The following is an 18,614-nucleotide window of genomic DNA, read 5'->3' on the forward strand; positions in this document are numbered from 1 at the left end:
CACCTAAACCTCAACAACCATGATCTGTACAGCCCCCTGTCATCCTATTACAACATCCCACTTGCACCAAAAATGATAAAATTGTAAGTAACAATCGAGGGGATGCAAGAAACACTTGTAAAATCGATAACCCTTCATGCAAATTCTTGGATCAAGAGTTTTCATGCATGAATACAAACCAACAACATATAAACTTGTATGATGCGAGAAAAGATGATAAAAAGCATGCCTCATGATGTTAGAAGAACAAGAACGAGAGGTAGGAGGCGCCGGGAGAGTTTTCTCTTAAAGATATGAAGTGGCTGATGGAACCTTCAGCTGGGGGAGGCTGGAAATGGTGAAATCGAGGGAGAAGATTCTGAATGGAGGTGGTGTCGGCTGTGGGGGATTGTTTAGGTTTAGGTTAATGATAATTATGTATTATTTAAAAAGGTTAACAAATAACTAATAGGCCCTAAATTGTTAATTAAATGTTTTAAAAAATATTTAAGCCCAATAAACTTAAAAGTAGGCCCACTAAATTCAAACACACTCCTGAAAAATATTTCGTGTTGGAAAGTTTTTGAAATATTAGCCGAACCCTCAAAAAATCATCTGATTCGATAAAATTTACGTACCGTTAAAATTACGCTTTGGCGTAAAAAAATACCCAACAAAGTTCATTTCTTGAAAAATACCCTTAAAACATCTTAAATTAATTATTAGAAATTAATCATGTAATAAAATAATTTTTCCTGAAAATTCTCCGGTCTCTGTTCCTCGATCGAGCGCGAAATGCACCTAGAAACACTAATGCACGAACTTATAAAATTTCATGAAATAAATCATATCATGCATGAATTATGCATAAAATGAATAAAAATAATTAAACACATAATTTAAATATAAATCCTAGATTGCATGCATTCAGGTTACGTGAATTAAATTATTGGACCTTACAGCGGCTGTACCAAGTTCATCATCAGAAGTTGCTGCCCCATCCATTTCTATCATCGTTCATACTGGTGATGCTGATGTCACAACATCCATTCTTGTCTCTGTCTTGACTACTGTGGGGCCCTTAGTGGCGTTATTACAATGTAATTTGATCAGGGTTAATTAATTACAGCTGAAAACGAGTGAAAATTTCTTTACAATGAGCCCAAAACGTGTCAACGATAATTATGATACTAAAATTATTATATAATAAAGTCTCGTCATAAAACAAGCCCGCACATAATCAAAGCAACTCATACAACAACTCATATCCTCGGGACATGCCTCGGTATATAGATACATACACTGGGATAAACAACAAAAACTCAAACATCAACTGTGACTCCCTCCAGAAGTACCCTTTCCAGTCTCCTGATATCCTGGATACCTACCATTGTCCATAGACAAAAACAACAACAGCCCCCTTTGGGGGTGAGCAAAAGCTCCGTATGGAACAACTACGATATACACAACATGAATCTATACAATGATATATGATATGCAATACATGCATATCGTGTGGATATCAGGTCAAATGCCCATCCACTGAGCATGTATCAGAATCAATCGAATCACTATCAAATCAATGCTTGAGCTGACACACTGACCTCAATCAATTATAAGGTTTAATTGTATGATAGCGTTGCCAAAGCGCCATCAGATCCCAAATCTCAACCAATAAATCATCGAGGCCACAAATGACTATGTTTTAATGTCCACGTAATGCCAAACATAGCAGCGTGTTCACAAACCCCAGAATCAAATCTAATCATATCAAGGTATCCAAGGATCATAGCTCCACGTGCATGTCATGTATTGATGTATGCATCAAATTATGTGTGTTAACAAAATATTTATTTTATACATCGATACCAAATCATGAATGTCATGTATGCCACATCAACTAAACAAGTAAGGCATACAGACACACAATCTCAGTCAAATCAATCAAATATATATCATATGACACAGATACCTGTCGTATGTTACTTGGTTGCAATATACCTCAATTCTCCGTCTCTAGCCAATGTAGCTTTAAGAATTCGGTACATAAATGCTATCTACATAATCAATATCTTCATTTCATTCAATGAATTCAATGAAAATCAACAATTCAAGTTTCAAAAATCATTTGAAACTTTGTAAATTCATATAAAGTTGAAATCATAACATAATTCAATTCTGAATTTGAAAAGTAGTTTCTTGTAGGTTATTTTATCGCATATATTGAATTCAACTTAAAATATATGCTATTTCAGCAATTCAGGAAATAGAAGTGCTGAAAACAATTGAAACTGTAGAGCCCAAAATCAGTACACGTAAATCCTTGCATTTATTAAATGGTTAAAACTATTTATTTAATTTTTAAATGATTTTTAATCATGCATTATTTACGATCGCGTTATTTTAAATTGTTACATTATTATTGTGATGCAAGTTAAAATGTTTTCTTGAGTTTTATGTTTCAGGAGAATATTCGATGCGGGGTCGGGAAAAGAGACTGGTGACGATTTAGGCGATTCTTGAAATGTGGTATTTTATTTCAAGTCAAGAAAATTGTCATTGTAAGTGATTTTTGGAATTTTAAGAATTTTAAAGTCTAATTTAATTTATTAGAGATTTTGAAATTTTAAGCTTTTCAAATACCAATTTGAAAATTGGAGATTTTAAACCTTGAAAACTTGGCACATGTGTATTTTATTAAAATAAGGGGTGCTAGTAAATTAGTGGGGATTAGTATTTTAATTAGCATGTTAATTAGTTATTAGCATTTTTTTATTTAACTAATTAACCCCTAATTAACTCCCTAATCTACACAAACACTTACACGTTAATAACACACACAAATCTGCACACACACTTACACGTTAGTTTTGGAGGAGAGAACTAGGGTTCTTCATAGTCATCAACAGACACCCCTTCACCCTTGCAAATTTCTAAAGATTTACGTTGGTTTTTCGAGTAAGAATCATGTAGCAAGCGTTCCCCGGTCATCTCCCATAATCCACCGCGTCGGTATTCATCATATTCGAGCGTTTAGACGCAAAGACATGTATATTCTTTTATTTTTACATCGATCTTGTCGTAGTAAGTATTTTGATGCATATTGTATGAATATCCATGTATGTTGTGCAAAATTTTGAGCAAAGATGTTTTGAAACGATTTTGGATCAAAATTTTAGATATAAAAAACGAGTCTGCTGTCATTTCGAGTACTGTGAATTTTCGATCAAATTTCTGGAAAAACTTTCAACACATAAAACATAGTTCTTTTTTATACCTTCGATTTGACATTAAATTCGTACTTTTTGGACAAGAGATGAGCGAGTTATGATCATTCCCGTGTGACTGCTCAACTGTGTTGGTTTTCAAAACTTTTCAGACAGGGCGGCGCTCGGGCACGAGATCTTACCGCTCGAGCGCCAGACCTTCTGGACGGGGCGCGCTGGAGCGGTAAGATTTTAGCGCCCGAGCGCCAAGCATTTTGGAAAAAAAATAATTATTTTTGTCTTTGGCAGGCATGTATAATGTATTAGTATGTTCGACATGCAAAGAAAATATTTTATATTTTTGATGTATACTAATTGTCTTGTGACCAATTATGAACGGGTTTGGAAGCCAAAGAACGTGTCTGGGGACCTCTCCACCTCGGTAAAGTATGACCGGGTTTTGATCAGGATTGGACAGCGGTAAAGTATGACCAGGGACCAATCCACCTGATAAAGTATGACTGGGGATCTAATGTATGTGGTAGTGGACATCCCTACCAGCCCAGTAATGTGGTTTAGTCTGATCAAGCTCATTATGTATGGGTCACTTGCTTTGAAACATATCTTTACGCAAAAAGATGATGACTATGCATGTTTAAGTATATATGATGCATGTCGTTTACGAAAATGTTTATGAAATGATGGCACATCTATGCTTATGTAAGTATGTTTATGAAAGTATGTTCAAAGTTAAATTATGTATGTGTTACTCTAAAAATGCATGTGGTTTTATTATACGTTACTTGTTATTCCCAATTTATGCATGTTGAGTCTTTAGACTCACTAAATCTGATCGATGCAGGTGAGGATGAGCATGAGGAGATGAGAGGCGGAGACCGGTGAGATGGCTCGGACTGGGCAGAGGACTAACCCGAGGATCGCCGTAGTTTTCAAGGATTTTATTTAATGCATGATAAAATTGTTTACTTTGATTTTTTTAGAAATTACTTTATGTTGTTTTAAACAAGTGCTCATTGCAAGTTTGTTTATATTTTAAATATTTGTTCAAGTATTTAATTTTTATTGCATTTTGAAGGAAAATTACTTATTTAAGAAAATTTTTTATTTTCCGTAAATTTTAAATATGTTTAAAAGTAGGGTACGTTACACATGGTATCAGAGTAGTGTTCTTGTAAAGGGTTATGCCAACTGCCAGGTGCGAGAAGCTGACGAAGTCACGCTTTGAACAATGGCCTCTCTACAGGTTTCGGTGTTCCAGGTTGTAGTGGCTTTGGTTGTCCCTCCTTCTTCACTTGCCCTTGGGGCTTCTGCAGCCCTGGAGCTCTAGTAGTTCCCATAAATGGCTTCTTATTAGGCTGAGAGTGTAGTGCCCAAAATTTAATACACGTATAACCCATGCATTCATTTAATTATTAAATCATTTAAATTAATTTTTTTAAAAGAGTTTAGTCATGCATAATTTATTTAAATGCATTATTTTAAATTAAATTATGTTATGAGAGGCACGTTAAAATGTCTATTGAGTTTCATGTTTCAGGCGTTCATTCGAGGCGGGATTGAGGAAAAGACCCGGTGACGATTTTTGGCAATTCTAAAGATGGTATTTTATTTTTAGTTGAGTTTGGGGGCATTTTAAATAATTTAGTGAGTTTAAGCACTTTTGATCCTAAATCTTTATTTAGCAAATTTTAAGAGTTTAAAACTTTTAAGATTTAGTATTTTATGAGATGTTAGTATTTTAAAGTATAAGATAATTATTAAGTAATTTTAAGACTTTTAAACTTTTAAAATCTAGTATGGTGTGCGATATTTTAACTAAAGAGTTTTATTTAAAAGTTAAGTGTGAGTTAGTGTTTTGATTAGTAGACTATTATTTTAATTAAACAAAAGTTAGTCTCCTAATTTATTTAATACCCACGCACACACACAAACCCACTTTTACACACACTAAAACTCACGTATAACACACACAACACACATACAAGTTATTTTTCAGATTTTTAAAAGATAGAAAAGTTTAGGGTTCTTCTCCTTCGAGCAGCCGCCCCTCCCCTACTATTTTTCCCTGCAAGTTTCGGTGGATTTTATTGCAAGAAATCGGTGCCACGTTCGTCCCGGATCAACCTCGCTCCCATCTCCGCTTCGGTAACGCCGTTCGGTAACGTTCATCGTTAAAAAGGCACGTATATTCTGTTCTTGCTGTGTCGATCAAGTCATATTATGTGTTGCGTTGATTTTTATGCGTAAAAGTTAGGTATCATGATAGTAGTTTGAGCGGATCATGAATCGGATCAATTGCGAAGGAAAAATTTTAGATCTAAAACTCGTTTTTACTGTTCGTGTCAAAACTGCGATTTTTCTGTTCATATTTTGGGAAAACTTTCAACGGCAAAAACGTAGAACTCTTCGATACCTTCGATTTGATATATGATTCGAAATTTTTGGACGAAAAATGAGTGAGTTATGATATTTTCCGTGCGACTGCGCAAACTGAAATTTTCAGAAAATTATGTTATTGATACGTTTCTTGAAGTTTTAAGTTGCAGGCTTCGTTGGAAATCGACGGGCGATTGTTGCTGCGTACGGGTATGTTAGTAATGATGTTAAGAGTGTTTTTGAGGTTACGTTTCATGTCGATAGGCACTCAAACTAATGAGAAGTCGTAGGAAACAGTTTGATGTCAATTGCCGTATTTTGGGTCGTGGGTGTCATAGAGCGAACATTGTTGTGTTGAAACGTTTGTACAATTTGGATTTTGTTATGGTATGCTAGGATGAGTCTCGAGGGGTCGGTGCTTGGCCCGTATAATCGAGTCTAGAAGAATAAGCATTGGGTGTTCAGAATTTTCGTAAGTTCGCGATCACAGTGGGTACACGGACCCGTACACGGACCCTGACACGGGGTCCGTGCCTTTGTTTTCTCCTCGGCGTCTTTTTCCAGTATCTACACGGACCCTTACACGGATGAGGGCACGGGGTCCGTGCCTTTGGGTTTCACTTAGTGTCTCTTTCCAGTATCTACACGGACCCTCACCCGGACCCTGACACGGGGTCCGTGCCTTTGCTTCCTTTCGGTGACTACTTCCAGTACCTACACGGACCCATGCACGGATGTAGGTACGGGGTCCGTGTCCTTCTATTTTTTTGGGAAAAATAATATAGTTTGTTTTGAGGTTGATGTCATGATTTAGGGCAAGGATTATCGAGGTCGTGTCATGGGAAATTTTAGAACGTCCTAAGTAATGATCGAACTCGAGAGTAAGTATGATTTCTACGTTAAGTTATGTGAGTTGAGCATACAAGTTTATGTTAGTATGTTGCAGCAACGGCCCCGATCGAAGTCCAACGAATCCCTCAATGCCAAGTAAGTATGTATGACGTGCAAGAAAACATTTTAAGTTTTTGAGGTATGCTAAATGTCTTGTGACCAAATCATGTTAGGATTGGAAAGCGTTAAATTATGAACGGGGACCAATCCGCCCGTTAAATTATGAACGGGTTAGATCGTGGTTGTGAAGCGTTAAATTATGAACGTGGATCAACTGGCCTGTTAAATTATGAACAGGGATCTTATGTATGCGGCAGTGGATACGTCCCTGTCAGCCCAGTACTGTGGTATAGTCTGATCAGGCTCATTTATGTTACGGGTCACTTGCTTTGAAACATCCTCTACGCAAAATGATGAAGTTATGTATGTTAAAGTATGTTCAAGTATGCAGCATGTTTATGAAAAGTTTAAGTTATGGCACGTCGAAGTACGTATGTACGTATGTTCAAGTTTTAATGCGCAAGTTCACGTTTCAAATTATGTATGTCCTATTTTAAAGTTGCATGCGACTTTATTATGTAGTACTCGTTATTCCAGTTTATACGTGTTGAGTCTTTAGACTCACTAGACTTGATCGATGCAGGTGACTATGTTGAGGAGACAGGAGGTGATGACCAAGGGGCAGGCTTGGGCTGAGTGGCAGGCTAAACCCGAGGACCGCAAGTTTATGTTTATGCAAATTTTTAAAATACTCTGATGTTTTGATTCGAACGTGAGACGTTTTGAGACAGTTTCTTTTAGAAAAATTTTATTGGTGACAGATGATTGTGAGATTTATTTTTATGAATGTTGAGTGACGACCGTATGAATGTTTTATTTAAGAAAATTTTTAATTTTTCCGCAAATTTTAAGTTGTGTAGAATACGGTTCGTTACAGAGAGCTCTGCTGGTGTTGCCGCATCTTGCATTGCATCTAATAATCAATATTTTTCAGGGCTTGCTCAGCTTGTAATGCATAAGCAGTGGCAGCTGCATAATCCGTTGGTCGCATCATCATCACATCACGGCGTATGGTAGGTCGAAGGCCATCCATGAAATGCCTTAATTTCTCCGCAGCATCTCTAGCAATGAGGGGCAGAAAGTGACAACTCCTATCGAATTTCATAACAAATTCAGCTACAGTTGTGTCTCCCTGGCGGAGACTCATGAATTCTCTCTTCAAGCGTCCTCGAACATCAGCACTGAACTATTATAACAGAATATTTCCTTGAATCGAGCCCAAGTAAATGTATCTAGATCAATCCCATGTATAGCCCCTTCCCACCAAAGGGAATCAACATCTCTAAGCATATACGTGGGGGACACCTAACATGGTCAGCGTCTCCCATATTCAAATAACGAAAGTGCACCACAAGTGATCGAATCCAACGCTCAGCAGCAAACGGGTTGGTGGTGCCAGAAAATTCCTTCGGACCTAGCCTCCGGAACTGATCATAAACATTCAGCTATGGTCTCGGAGCCTGCTGAAGCTGTTGCTCAAAAAAGCGAGTCATGCCTACCAGTGCACGAATAACAGCATCCCCATTAGGAGGTGGGGTGCATTCCCTTGACTATCCTCAGTATTCTCAGCTTGCCTATCAGTACTAGGTGGGAGTCTAGAAGATATTATATCTGAACGTTTTCCAAATTCTAAACATAACTAACATGCATTTAAATCTAAGTTTCTAACAATGCATCATTTACTAATCTCCTTTTTGAGCAATTTTAAGCATATATAACGTTTAACCTCAAAATATTTTAAACTTGTAACATAAACGTATAAACAATGTAAACATGCATGTATCATCATAAAAATCATGTAAAGCAATTAAACTTACAGACTTGAGATTTGACGACTGAGCTTCCTAAATTTGGAGATGGCACAACCCTTTGCAGGAACGCCGCTTTGATACCACCTAAATGTCCACTACTTGTTTTTCTTTAAAATATACTACAATTTTTTTTCTTAATATCCCCTCAGCCTAATCCATACTTATATATAAACATATTTAAAAGTACTTTTGCACCATTTAAAAATAAATCAACCAATTATTATTTAAAAAGCCAAAAGAAAGTAATTCGAAACACACAATCGTAAATCGTCATCTAAAACTAACTTTAACATTTTCAAAAATAACTTAACTCTAATATCCTCTCAAAAACATCTCAGAATCATCATAAGACATAAAATATTTAAAGTAACTCAAATCATTTAGCATAAGTCTTAAACATAAATCATAAATGTAAATCAGAAACGTACGTGCGGAAAAACTAGAGCTGGACTGAAGGTACACTAGCGCTTGTCCTCGGGTTGTGTACACCTTCTGTCCAGCAAGATCAACCATCAAGTCCCTCACTAACATCAACATCATGCTCACCTGCATCAATCATACCTAGTGAGTCTATTGACTCAGCAAACCTTAACCATGATAACAAGTAATACATATACAATCACACACAAAGTGAAAATAATTTTACTTAAAATAGTTTTTCAGGAACATGCATAAACTTGAACAATTTTCCTTTCATCATAGACATTTTATTTTTCATCATACACATTTTCTTTTTCTTCATATACGTATATGTTTTCCTTTTATTGAATATCGTTAATTGTGACTTTCGTATCAGCTGAAGGTCGAATGATCCATCTACGTGTAACTACAATACTAGGCGGCGGGGACATCAACGACACTCTCATCCGTCAACTGAGCCTTGGCCTATCATATCATGCCGATGGAAATACGATCGTCGGGCTCCCTTTGTGCCTTCTCCCGTAAACGGGCTCCCTCTGGTGGCCTTTTCCCACACGATATCTCCAATCATATAATTGAATCTTCGTGTTAGTCACAATCACTTTACCTCCTTCAACTTTTCATATATTCATCACTTACAAAATTCATGTATATATATAAATCAATTTTCTTTTAAACCAAGCATGCAACATGTATTTTAAAATTAACGTTTCATCATATTATTTCATAAACATTTAAAATAAACATTTTAACATTATTTACAGAATTCAGGGCACTGTCAGGACGTCTATCATTTTTCAGGTTTAAAATGACCGTTTTACCATTAGAAGCATAACTTTCCATATTTATCCCTAGACCTTAAAACGACGTCTCAAATCATTCCAAACTTATCATATTACCTTCAAACACTCCCTTAAATATTATTAGGCTTAAAATTTAGGTTTTCGATAAATTCTTCGATTCGTTTTTAAACTTAGACGTACATCCCGGTTTTGACACGTATGGACTCCAAACTTAACCAACCTTTACCAAACTTGAAACAAAGCTTAATAACACCTAACTAAACCATATTCAACCCAATTCAAGCCCATTAAGACCTTAGATCAACCTAGGATACGTACTGAAAATTTCTACACCAAACCCTAGCTCCTATTTTCGAACCCTAGCCATCCTAACCATGCAAGCTTCAACCATGGCCCTTGTCCACCACGACTAGACCCTAGACCACCCTGCTAGGACCCTGACCGTGCCCACAGAAATCTGCTGGACCAAGTTTAACGCCCAAAACGAGCCCAGCCATCTCAACAGCGTCCATAAGTCATGCACAACCATCCATAGCTGCGGCTTCTCCCTAGCTTTCGACCCATCCTTCCCTTGAACCATCTAGGACCATGAATAGACCCTGATAGGACCATGAACGCACACTAACAGCAGCTAAGTTTCGTTCTTCCCAAGGTCTCCTCGTCGAAACCCTAGTCCACCAAAATTCCAATTTTCATTCAACATGCTTTACCCTACTGTCCAGCCCTTAAACCTTCATCTATAGACCACTACAAAAAAAATACTACGACAATGGATTTTCACCGTTGTCGTAGGTCTTGTAAAACCGTTGTTAAAGCCCCTGTGGTTAAAGAGTGCGCTCAAAGACAACGGTTTTTATCTGTTGTTGTAGTTACAATTTGCGAAGGATTTTTTAAAACCATCGCAAATAAAATTAGCGACGGTTTTGCATAAAACCGTCGCAAAACCGTTGCTAAAATTAGTGACGGTATGCTATAATTTCCGTCGCTAAATTTTCATGATTTCCTTCGCTAATATTTTCAGTAAAATAAAAAAAAAAACTACTTTTAATAATTTAATAAATCTAAAAAAACTTACAATTTGACTATGCTAACAATATTCATGATCTTAACTAACACTTAAAAGTTTATCAAAAATTAAAGCGAAAATGTTGGGATCGGTTAGGGGGATCACCGTTGAGCTACAATAGCTCGGTTCTTGAAATATTGAACACCGATGAATTAAATCGAGTTTGGTTAAAAACCAAGCGGAAGATACTCGAAATAATCCTTCGTAGAAACCGATTAAATATTTTGTAAAGCATTTAAAATATATGCAAGTTGAATGAGTAAAAGTATTTCAGTTGAAGCATTTTATCAAACACTTGGTATACAATATTTTGGTATTTGAAGAACACATAAAATGCTTCAACAATGCATCTTTAAAACTAATGGAAATGATAAGTAAATGCAATAAACAAATAGACACGAATTTGTTTATGGATGTTCGGAGATTTCAACACTCCTACGTCACCCCTTCTTCCCCTTGGGAAGGATCCACTAGAAGACTTTGATTTATACAACACCTTGTACAAACCCATTTAGCTAGGACTTACCCACTGCCTAAACTGAACTCCTAGAACTCACGATTGTAGGCAGCACCTCACAATCAGCATATTGTTTAATGTCTCATATGCAAAGACTACATACACAAGTTTATTGTCTTTGTGCAAGACTCACTCAACTAATCTTTGAAGTTCAACTCTCTTGTATATGTGAGTGCTCGTGTGTGAGGAATTTATCAGTTACAGTGTACATCTCAAATGTATCCTCACACAAGCGCTTGTGCTCTCAACTAGCTGATATATTCATGCTAACTGCCCATGCTTTGAATCCCCTTCCAAAGCTCTTGTTTGATCTTCAATATGTTGTATTTATAAGCTCCAACACTGATATATACGTTAGACACAATAATATGACCGTTTGAAAAGTTTCTGTACTGTTTCCGAGATTGCAACGATCAAATTCAGCTTGCTGGGCATTTTCCCGACTAGTCCACTCTGGTCAACTAGTCAACTCTGGTCAACTCAACTGATCGTTCAGTTCAACTGGTCAGCAGGTCAGCAGCTGGTTCAGTTCAGCAGGTCTGGTTCAGTTGAGTTTCAACTGGTTTGCTGAAATCAGCCTAACTGATTTCAGTTGGTGCAGAACCAGTAGCTTCATCGCCATTTATCAGCATCTTAAGCTTCGATTCAGACTTTGACTTCTCATAATGATTTGTAGATCTTTGTCTTATCTTTCCAACGCATACTGAATCGCTTCTTTTCAATAACCGAGCTGAGAGATATGACCAAAATACCACAGCTGCTCAAACACAACTGATTGCTGTTTTCGTGTGATCAGTTCGGTAATTGAGCGATCAGTTAGACCATGATAACATCCGATTTTGCCAAACTGACATGAAATACGATTTGTTCCAAATTACGTTTTCTAATCAGTACAATTGGCGGATTGTCATTTGGATAATCCAGTTGAGAGATATCATCAAAATACCGAAGCTCGCCAGAAATTCAGTTTGTGCAGAATTCGGTTTCAGCTTGCTTCTTGTGTTTGCAACTTCACACTTGTGTAAATATGCTAGAAACACAATAACAAGTTTTGTTAATATCAAAATTAAGATTGCGAACTTGAAAAGTTCCAACAGAAAAAATTTACCCAAAATCTAAAGTAAAATCGTGGTAGAATAAAAATTTTAAGTGTTGTGAAGTGGTAAAATCGTGTAAGAGAGAAAACTTTTAAATGTTGTGAAATGGTGTACGGGAAAATGGACCGAAAGTATGGTTATTTATAGAAAATTTGCGACACGGTAATTGCAAAACCGTCACATATTTTAAATTTGTAACAGTTTTGCTAACAATAGCGACGGTTTTGCTGAAATCGACGGTAAAATTAGCGACGTTTCTTTGAAATCGTCGCTAATTTAAAACATGCGAAGGTTTTACTTATATATAGCGACGAATTATAAACCGTCACTAAATTTAGCGACGGTTTTAACAAAATTGTCTCTATTTTTAAATTAACGGTTTCAGTAAAACCGTTGCTATTTTTAAATTAGTGGTTTCAGCAAAACCCTTAACAAAATGTTTTCAGCAAAAGCCGTCGCTAAATATTGTCCAAAAAACTCCCTAATCAACAACGGTTTTAGAAAACCATTGTCTTTGATCCTAAAAAACGCTCAAAGACAACGGTTTTATAGAACTGTTGTTATTGACCCTAAAAACCATTGTGTTTGACCCCCAAAAGACAACGGTTTTTATAAAATTGTTGTCTTTTGCTTAAAAAATGCACATACGACTACGGTTTTCACTAAAATCGTTGTTAAAAGCTTTTTAACAATGGTTTTAGTAAAAACCGTTGTCGTATGTGCGTTGTTGAAGGCTGTTTTTCTTGTATTGGACCTCAAACATGTTGAAAACATCCCTTCAGGTTCCCTTACCATGGCAGCATCTTTGTGCATCATTAGAAAGAATTTTAAAAAAAGAAAACTCTACTTCTATGCATGTTTAACCATAAAAACGAAAATAAAGTGGTGCATCATATTCATCATCGAGACATAAATAAATATATATAATATGGTGTGAAAGATATTTGAAAGAAAGATTAAGGTGTGCCTTTGCGTTTATTAGCACGATAAAGAGTTGAGATGCAAAGAACATCGACGTAGCGAGGACCTTGGTGATTTTCCTTCGATTCCACGTGAGTTTCCTTCCAAAAATTTCGTGTGGTGTGTGGTTTATTGTTGATGAAGAGTCCTAGTATTATGTTGAGGGGGAGGGGCAAGAGTTTTGTGTGGGTTGGGGGGAGGTTTTAGGCTTTTATTTGTTAATTAAAACTCCTAGTATAAGCTTAGACCTATTAACCTAGTATAATATGTCCATTAAACCCATTAATAAATATTTAAAATATTTTGTTCAGGAAAGTTTGTGAAAATATTAACCGAGTTCTCGAAATTTTTTTGCTTTATTCGAAAATCGAATACCATTTTAAAATACGTCTAGGCGTATAAAATCACTTCGAAACACTTCATTTTCGAAAATACCATATAACATATACCATATTTTAAATAATTAAAAATAATTATTTAATAAAAATAAATTCTCTTTTTCAGTCATCAGTCTCTGTTCTCAATCGCGTCTTGAATAAGCTTTTAAAATATAGTTTTATGCATTCATGTAGAAAAGTTCATTTTAAACATATAAGCATACACCCTATATTTAATTCATGCAATTAAAACCCTTTAATTAGTCATTTTCCATTTTCCCCAGATTCGCATGCAGTTAGGTTACATCATCTTATTTTGGATCTTACAAGTCAACAAAAGCTCGAGCCACAAGTTGGCTTGCTAGGCAACTACTCTAACAACTATCTCAACAGGAATGAAAAATCTGATGCTTGTGTGACTCTAAATGGTTGAAGTAAACATCTAGACATAGTTCACAACTTCTTGTGATTCGGAATAACATTTATTCTTGTTCGGGCTTACCCTAATTAACTTCATTTTTTTCATCAAGTCATTGATCAAGAATGTCATATCTCAAGCTTGATTGCACCCATCAGATCATGGTAAAAGCATCTAGTAGCATCACCTCATTATCTCCTAGGTACCACTGATAGTGCATGCAAGAATCTTAATTATGGTTAGCGTATAGTACGGTCCATTCAACCCAATCGAATCGGCAAACATTAGTATATCGAGAGTTGCATTTGAATTTGATAATGATGTGATGTATCTTTGAGTAATAACCATGATATGCTATGTGAAAAGGAAAACATATTTCCTTAAAAACACATGTCTTGCTCCGACCAGAGACTCCTTGCACTATTAACTTATCAAATCACATAAGATATTTTCACTTGTAGGCAAAAACTGATGAATCCCCTAATACAATGCATTTTCTCCCACGCATTTCGAAACTACACTCAACCTCGTCACTTGATATCCTTTAATGGAGTCGGTAAGCGGATCAAAGTACATGCTAGTACTTATAGCCCTTACATTTTCACAGGTCAAAAGACTAATGATGTACAACCATAACCGAGGACTATTCGACTCGATAAGTGAGAACCACTTGGACAGTTCGGGGAGGGTTGTTCAATGCATCATCAAATGATCATTATCTGTATGAATGGACATCTCCATGCTCTTGCCAGTTGAACATAACGTTTATGTCACATATGCTAGCCTCAATCTCAAACGACATTTATCCTTATTTTAGACGACCGCTTGATTAAGAACTTGTTTAGAATATATATTACAATTCTTAATAAGTTTCATGATCTTACGTTGCGAGACAAACTTCATGGTACCTCTAGTATATTCAATTACTTTGTCTATGCAACTTGCATTAGTATATAGATAAATTAAATGTCATAATTGGATAGAATCATAAAATATTATTAAAATAAAAATATTTTTTATAAAAATCCAAATCACAAATTGTCTCGGTGTATATCTACTCTATCAACCAAGACCCTTCGATTACATATATTATATTGGCCTCGTGTGCTCATGTTGCGTTCATATATTTAAAAACTGACTCTCCACCATGTAAAATATGCTTGTATCAGTAACTCACTTGTTATTTCACAAGTGCCCTTCACAAATAAACCAAGTAATATTAACTCAAAAAATTGAAAACATATTGACAAATCAAGTTAACGAGCACAAGTGAAAATATGCAAGAAAAAATATGGCAAAAATAAAAAGTTTGATACAAAATTAAGAATAAAAGACTAATATAATATACGATACAAAGTGAGCTCATGCAACCAATTCAACTTCGTCCAATGCATAGTTGTTTGTCGATACATTCGCATAATTCACTTTGTTAAATCTCACCACCACTGGGTAACGAGTCTTTGGATCCTGCACATTTATATTACATAAATTTAATATTAGTTCCATTAACATAAAAGAGAGAGTGTGTGTGTGTGTATAAAATCTCACCTGGTCAACAGCAACAACTGAGCCAGTACCCTTGAACCAGTATGATTCCTTCCTCAGAATTTTAACCTGCCAGCCCAATCATGAATCTAATTTATATGATTTTCTTCTAAGAGTACTGTTAATAAAAAAATTTCAATTATTCAAAAATCTGACTTTTTACCAAATGTATGAATATATAATAACTTAGATTCCATTTCAAATGATTAAATCAAATTTAAAAAACACTAGTTTCAGTAGGTGTATGGTTACTCACCTTGGCACCTCTAGGAGGGCCAACGGGTGCTGGCTTGGCTTCTGCTTTAGCCTCTTCTGCTGGCGGTGCCGGTGCCGGTTCAGGATCAGGTTGTGCATCCGCCGGTTCCAACCCGGCGCGGGCCACTAACCTCGACTGGTTGAAGTTTCTCTTTGTGGAGAAGGAAACCATGCCGGGTCTAAGGGCGGTTGTGTTGGTGGTGATATTCGGTGCCACCACAAATCCACAAGCTGCCGCCATGCTACAGGTCGCCATTGCTTCTTTTCTGAAATTTCTTTGATATATATATATGGATTCTGAAGTTTGTACAATATTATTATTTATTTGTTGTACAAATACAGAAATAAAATAAAGTTCAAGCGAGGGAAGGGGTTTGGGTTACTGAGATATCTTTGTTCCAGGGCTGTGATTAATTCTTGGCGTTGAATTGGCCAATGAGAGAATTGGAACGTGGTCGCCATATCCCGTTCTTTCGGATAATGTCATATTCCCCCTTCCCTTTTTTTTTATTTTCTCTTATTCATTTCAATATTTCTTGAAAATGTATTTTTTGAATCATAAAGTTTATCTTCGAGTTTGTGTTATAACAATAAACTTCGTATTCAAACGCAATGGGCATGAAAATTGAATTTCCAAATTTCATTTTAAAATTGCATTGTGTTCAAGATGATCATAATAATAATAATAAGACAAAAAATTTAGCAATATAGTTATATGATATAAAATACTAGTTATAAGTATGTTATGTCTCTAGGCGATTGATAAATACATGTGATGCTGATATATATTATGTTATCGATGTATGTATCGACTAAATTTGATCTTTATATATTATTACACTCCAGAATTTCATTTTTCAGACACATTTATTATTCAAACCATTTTAGGTTATCTTCAGATGAAAATATGAATTTAACATGATTGGGTTGTAGAATAAATTTGAATTTGAAGCGAAAAAACAAAACGATTAATTTTAGATCGTTAATTCTAATTTTAAGTCGAATGAATTTAGTAGATTTGAGATGCATAGTTAAAATTAAATCTACTCAAATCATTCGAGCTAAGAAAAATATTAGAGAAATCATATGAGGAAAAAAAACTTAAATAAAAATTTATACAAGAAAAAAATACTTCAGTATAATTATATTTTATAAAAATTTAAAATATATGCAGCTAGAGCAAATGGAGGGTCGGTCATGATCATGAAGTGATTAACAAGGAACCAATGATGACGATATGGGAGTTTTCAAAAAAGGCCAATAATAATTAGAAAAAACAGAGGTTATTGTTGAAAAATAATATTTAAAATATGTGTATTGAATATTTGAATGTTGAAAATAAGAGATGTAAAAATTAGAAATTTGTGTGTGATGATTTATGTAATGATGTATTTTATTTTTGGATTATTTGTAAAGATTTTCTATAAATAGATCTCTCATTTGTGAAGAAAATCACAATTGAGTTGAGAGTGAAATTTTTTATAAAGTGTGTAGTTTGGTAAATTTTGAGAATTTGACATTTTTACTTTTTACCATAAATTTTTAATTTTTCACAACATGTTATCAGCACGAAGTTCTAAAAGTCCTCCATATTTTTCTAAGCTCCAAACAGAAGAAAAAGGTAACAAAAGTAATAATATTTATTTTACTGTTATTTATTTATTTTGTATATATTTAATATATAATATAAACTTAAATAAAAATTTATACAAGAAAAAAATACTTCAGTATTATTATATTTTATAAAAATTTAAAATATATGCAGCTAGAGCAAATGGAGGGTCGGTCATGATCATGAAGTGATTAACAAGGAACCAATGATGACGATATGGAAGTTTTCAAAAAAAGCCAATAATAATTAGAAAAAACAGAGGTTATTGTTGAAAAATAATATTTAAAATATGTGTATTGAATATTTGAATGTTGAAAATAAGAGATGTAAAAATTAGAAATTTGTGTGTGATGATTTATGTAATGATGTATTTTATTTTTGGATTATTTGTAAAGATTTTCTATAAATATATCTCTCATTTGTGAAGAAAATCACAATTGAGTTGAGAGTGAAATTTTTTATAAAGTGTGTAGTTTGGTAAATTTTGAGAATTTGACATTTTTACTTTTTACCATAAATTTTTAATTTTTCACAACATGTTATCAGCATGAAGTTCTAAAAGTCCTCCATATTTTTCTAAGCTCCAAACAGAAGAAAAAGGTAACAAAAGTAATAATATTTATTTTACTGTTATTTATTTATTTTGTATATATTTAATATATAATATAATGTTATTATATAATAAGATTAGAAATAATAAAAATAAATTTTTCAAAAACTTGTTATAAATCTTGGGAGGATGTTAAGACGACATCTCACACTCCCGGTGAGGGATACGACAAGTATAAAAGCCTATAAGATTTTTAACCAAAATACCTTATGACACCTCATTATAATGTGATATGATATACATAATTATTTAAACATGACTAATATTATATACATCATATTATTACCATAAAATTATACAAATACATACATTTATTTTTTTGTACACCAACGGTCATAAACGGTAACAAAACGGCTAGTTTTTGCCCTATAAATATCATCTCACAAACACATTCAATCACTTCAACTTTCTCTTCTTCTCTAAAAATTATTCTTCATCAAATTTTTCGAAGAAAAAAGAAGATGGCTTTCTCAAGGTTATTTTTAATTATTTTGGTTATCATACTCACGAGTCTTGTATTTATCGGAGAATATCCTCCTCGTGTGTTTTCTTTATTTTTACGAATGCTTGTACTTGTTGTTTATCCATTA

At 34.7% G+C, this 18,614-nt stretch overlaps 1 protein-coding gene across 1 annotated transcript; it reads right to left on the bottom strand.

Annotated features, from left to right (window-relative positions):
* Window positions 1-15,199: 15,199 nt before the first annotated feature.
* LOC140810582 (photosystem I reaction center subunit IV, chloroplastic-like) lies at window positions 15,200-16,127 on the bottom strand. Its single transcript, XM_073168426.1, has 3 exons — window positions 15,804-16,127; window positions 15,551-15,616; window positions 15,200-15,469 (listed from the first exon to the last, which is right to left on the bottom strand). Exons 1-3 carry the CDS (start codon window positions 16,056-16,058, stop codon window positions 15,365-15,367), a joined length of 426 nt encoding a protein of 141 aa, XP_073024527.1. The 5' UTR covers window positions 16,059-16,127; the 3' UTR covers window positions 15,200-15,364.
* Between the last annotated feature and the right edge of the window lie 2,487 nt (window positions 16,128-18,614).

Source organism: Primulina eburnea, chromosome 13, assembly GCF_022965805.1.
Source record: "Primulina eburnea isolate SZY01 chromosome 13, ASM2296580v1, whole genome shotgun sequence".
NCBI classification, from domain to species: Eukaryota; Viridiplantae; Streptophyta; class Magnoliopsida; order Lamiales; family Gesneriaceae; genus Primulina; species Primulina eburnea.

What these genes read in the sequence shown, in the direction of transcription:
- LOC140810582 (XM_073168426.1), bottom strand. Translation starts at nt 16,058, where the DNA reads ATGGCGACCTGTAGCATGGCGGCAGCTTGTGGATTTGTGGTGGCACCG. An exon ending in GCCCTCCTAGAGGTGCCAAG is followed by an intron (nt 15,617 to 15,803) that starts GTGAGTAACCAT and finishes TTGGGCTGGCAG; the next exon opens with GTTAAAATTCTGAGGAAGGA. An exon ending in CAGTTGTTGCTGTTGACCAG is followed by an intron (nt 15,470 to 15,550) that starts GTGAGATTTTAT and finishes ATAAATGTGCAG; the next exon opens with GATCCAAAGACTCGTTACCC.